This window comes from Octodon degus, unplaced genomic scaffold, assembly GCF_000260255.1.
Source record: "Octodon degus isolate 3935 unplaced genomic scaffold, OctDeg1.0 scaffold00036, whole genome shotgun sequence".
NCBI classification, from domain to species: domain Eukaryota; kingdom Metazoa; phylum Chordata; class Mammalia; order Rodentia; family Octodontidae; genus Octodon; species Octodon degus.
The window spans coordinates 13806882-13810763 of NW_004524612.1; the positions used below are offsets into that span (position 1 = coordinate 13806882).

Genomic DNA, 3882 nt, shown 5'->3' on the forward strand with positions numbered 1-3882 from the left:
CTATTTTTTAAAATATATTTTTATTTAAAAAATTTTTTTCATCATATTCTGTAGGGACTTAAAGTTTAACATAACAATACTTGATGAAAAATACCTGTTCCGTGTTATTCCTAAGATGTTTGATATTCAGATAGTGAGGTTAAGCTCAACAGCCTAGGTTGTAGGGTAATAAGAATAAGCTTCTCTTCTGGAGGGTTAACAACTTAAGTTTGCAGACCAAAAATTAGAGAAAAAGGAGGGTCACAAGGAAAGACAACATTTTGGTCCTAGCCTTTCAAGGTCATGAAGACTCAGGACATATGAGAACTTGTACTGTAACATCATGTAACTCAGTTGTGTCCCAAATTTTCTGATCATGGAGATTATGGGGCCACAGAGGAAAGTGATCGATGATGTAGAGTGTACCTAAGGAGAGTCACATGGAGAAAAAACATTTTCTCAGGCTTTCAGAGAGCAAATTGGTCAAGCAATGGCCGTGATTCATCCACATGGCTGACAATCACAAAGGTTCTACAAGCTGCGGTACAGAGTTTCAGGATAAATCCCGAGGGGATTTGACTAACCTTATCAGATACAAAAGCTACAATTTTTGTTACATAGGTCTTGCTTTATCTTGGTCTTAACCATCCAGCAGAAAAGTATAAAAACAAAGTATAAGAAGTAAAGCCATACTATTATGCTGACCTGTAAAAGACTCAAATCAATAACTTCTGACACTGCCAGTCATACGGAAAACCCAATACTATTATGGACTACTGGACTATTTTGGAATATTTTGCTGAATTCACACACCTATAATATTTAAATGACAAAACTAAACAAAAAAAGGGGATAGAAATGAACAACCATTTTGTATCTGTATATTCAAAATAGTTAAGATAGATATACAGCTACATTCTCTTAATTCAGTGAATAGAGGGATTTGTTCTAATAGTGTTTGTAAGCAGGATATCATGTTTGCATCTTATACAACAAATAACCACTAAGAAAACAATATGCAATGTATTAATTATTGAAACTTCGCTAGTAATCGGTTTTAAAACTGTCTCGCTATTTGTTTCTCAATAAAATTATGGAAAAAAAATAAACTTATTAATCCATTTAACTGAGTCTAATATTTGATCTTGATTACAAAAGCACCTGAGTTAGGTTACTTCAGGCTTATCTGATGGCCCCAAACAATATTTTGCTGATCAAAATAAAGAAACTGCAATCTGCAATGAGAACAGAAAGACTTGAATTTAAAGTAACTCCCTTTTGGGAGAATATAAAATAAAACAAGTCGATATGTAGTAAGTGTTCGATTTCTTCAGGGTCCACAAAAGTTATTTAAAATATAATGGAATAGTTACCTTTAACCCTCTTGCCATGTTTAAAGCAACTTTTAAAATTATAGCTGCTGGAAAAGGACCTTGGCTGTGTTTATATCGCTCTTCTATTAAGTCATTTAGAGATTTTTCCCCTCCATACTCCATAGCAAGGCACATACTGCCATCGCTGGCTTCAGTAAAAGCACGGTAACCTTAAGAAAACATGACACTTGTTAACAGTATTTAAAAACAACAACAGTATTTAAGCATTTTACATTAATGAGATTGAAAACATGAATCTGGACTAACACACTGAAACAGCTATTGTTCACTTTATCTAACTCTGTAGTTCTAATGTAAAATGCCTGCAGTGATTACCATTGTACTCCAAATTAAAATATTACTGCTCTGTGCTTCCCTACTAGTACTAAAAATGCAAACTGGACTAAAGAAAATAAATAATAATAAATAAATGAAAATGCAAAATGGAAACAAGGAAACTCAGTGGACTAAATTAGCTACATTAAGATCACTGTACATTCCTGAAATCTTCATAGTACCAGCACTGTAATGACTTATCTATTCACATGAAATTTATATACATAACATCTAAAAAGTATTTTATGTGAATTTTTATTTTAGACTGTTCACATTAATCTGATTCCTGGCATCCTCAAGGCCCATCCTCTACATTTTTATTACTGAAACTAGTAAAGAGCATTATATTGTTTAGGTACACAGAGTATTATACCCTTTACTGCAACCTTTACACATACCCACAATGTTTGGATGATGAAGGTTTTTCAAAATCTTAGCTTCATCAGTCAGTCTCTTTTGATATATACTTCGATAGTGATCATTACATATAGGATTAATCTTTTTCACAGCCCAGGGAGAATGAGACAAGCCTCTTGGAGATCTAAATAACAAGAATCAGTATAGAAATGAATAAAATGTGTAACACATTTTCAAATGACAAAGAACTTCTTTATAGTAATTTGTTTAAAAAACAAAGCAAAAAGCAGTATTTAGCTAGACACAATGGTACACTCCTGTAATCCCAGCACTTTGGAGGCTGAAAACAGGAGAATCACTACAAGCCTGATCTGTGTAGTGAGACCTTGTAGACCCTGTACTAAATTTAAAAAAGAAAACAAAACAATATTTAAAATACTTTAGACAATAACACATCTGCCACATTTCTATTTCACCTGGAAGATAAGATTCATATATACTGGACTGGCGAGATAGCTCAGCATGCTAAAGCGCCTGCTCAGGCAAGCACAGAACTGGGGCTCAATCCCCGGCACCACATGCCACCCTCCAGGTGTGCTGAGCTGGCCACGAGTCCAGGCGTGGTGGACACACCTGTAATCCCAGTGCTGGGGAGGCTGAAAACAGGAGGATCACTACGAGTCCAAGCTGCGTAGTGAGACCCTGTACCAAATACATTAAAAAATTCATATATATACTGAGAAGTCTGATACTATATGGCATAAAAAGAGGACATGAATGGAATGTTACTAATATATCTTTTTTTTTTTTTTTTTTTTTTTTTTTTTTTTTTTTTTTTGTACTTTAGAGAAGGGTCTACAGGGTGTTCAGGGTCTCACTACTAGATAGGACTCGTAGTGATCTGCCTGTTTATAGCCTCTTAAGAGCTGGGATTACAGGCTTGCGTCACCAGGCCCAGTCTCAATCGCTGTCTAAGGAAGCCCCAGGGGCAAGGCCAGCACAGCAGGCCCCTGGATCAAACCCCCAAACACCCGGCCCCTGCACCTGCTCACAGGAGCTTTAATCCACTGAGCTATTTGGCCAGCCCAAATGTTACTAATTTTAAATATGAAAACTCCTACTCTCTTCTAACTTTTCTATTCTAACATGTCAGACTACTGAGTATTCTACTATATGTATCAGATATGAGTTATGGGATCTAATAATATAAACATTAGCCCTTATTAAGGAATTTAACTTAAAGAAGTGATGCTCAAAACCATGTGGCCTGTTTAATATCCAAAGAAGAGCATGCTATTCTTTACTAACAAATACTGTACTTCTACACAGGCCAGTTCACCTCACACCTTTCATCACTTGCTCAAGGATGGGCTTAGGAGAGAAAAATACATATATAGATAAAGAAAATGTACATTTTTTATATTCTAGTAGACTTCAGCCATCTTAAGAATATTTAAGGTATGTTTTAAGGCCTACATAAACAAATAGGTAAGACAAATATAGATCATAAAAGGACATAGAGAATAGTGAAAGAACTTCAAAATTAAAAATAAAAGTTTAACTCTAACAAAATAATACACTGGGGTCCAGGAGTAGCTTAGTGATAGGGTGCTTGCCTAGGGATGCATGAGGGCCTGGGTTCAATCTCCACTACTGTGCAAGGAAGGAAGGAAAAGGAAGGAAGGGAAGAAGGAAGGAAAAGATAAAGTTGATGAACCCATGACCTCTTTACCCTTAATCAAAAAGTTTATACTCAAAGGATCATAAGATTTCTTAAATCTTAAGAAATAATAACCATATCATGTATCATCTATAAGTTTATGTAAACTTCAAATAA

General features: G+C 35.1%; 1 protein-coding gene across 1 annotated transcript in view; it reads right to left on the reverse strand.

Moving 5' to 3' along the window:
• Positions 1-3882, reverse strand: part of Pbk (PDZ binding kinase) — a 25292-nt gene that overhangs the window by 9540 nt on the left and 11870 nt on the right. Inside the window, exons 4-5 of the mRNA XM_023714630.1 lie at positions 2087-2229; positions 1353-1522 (exon numbers count right to left, since the gene is read on the reverse strand). Coding sequence (XP_023570398.1) covers positions 1353-1522; positions 2087-2229 — 313 coding nt within the window. The remainder of the gene's footprint in view (positions 1-1352; positions 1523-2086; positions 2230-3882) is intronic.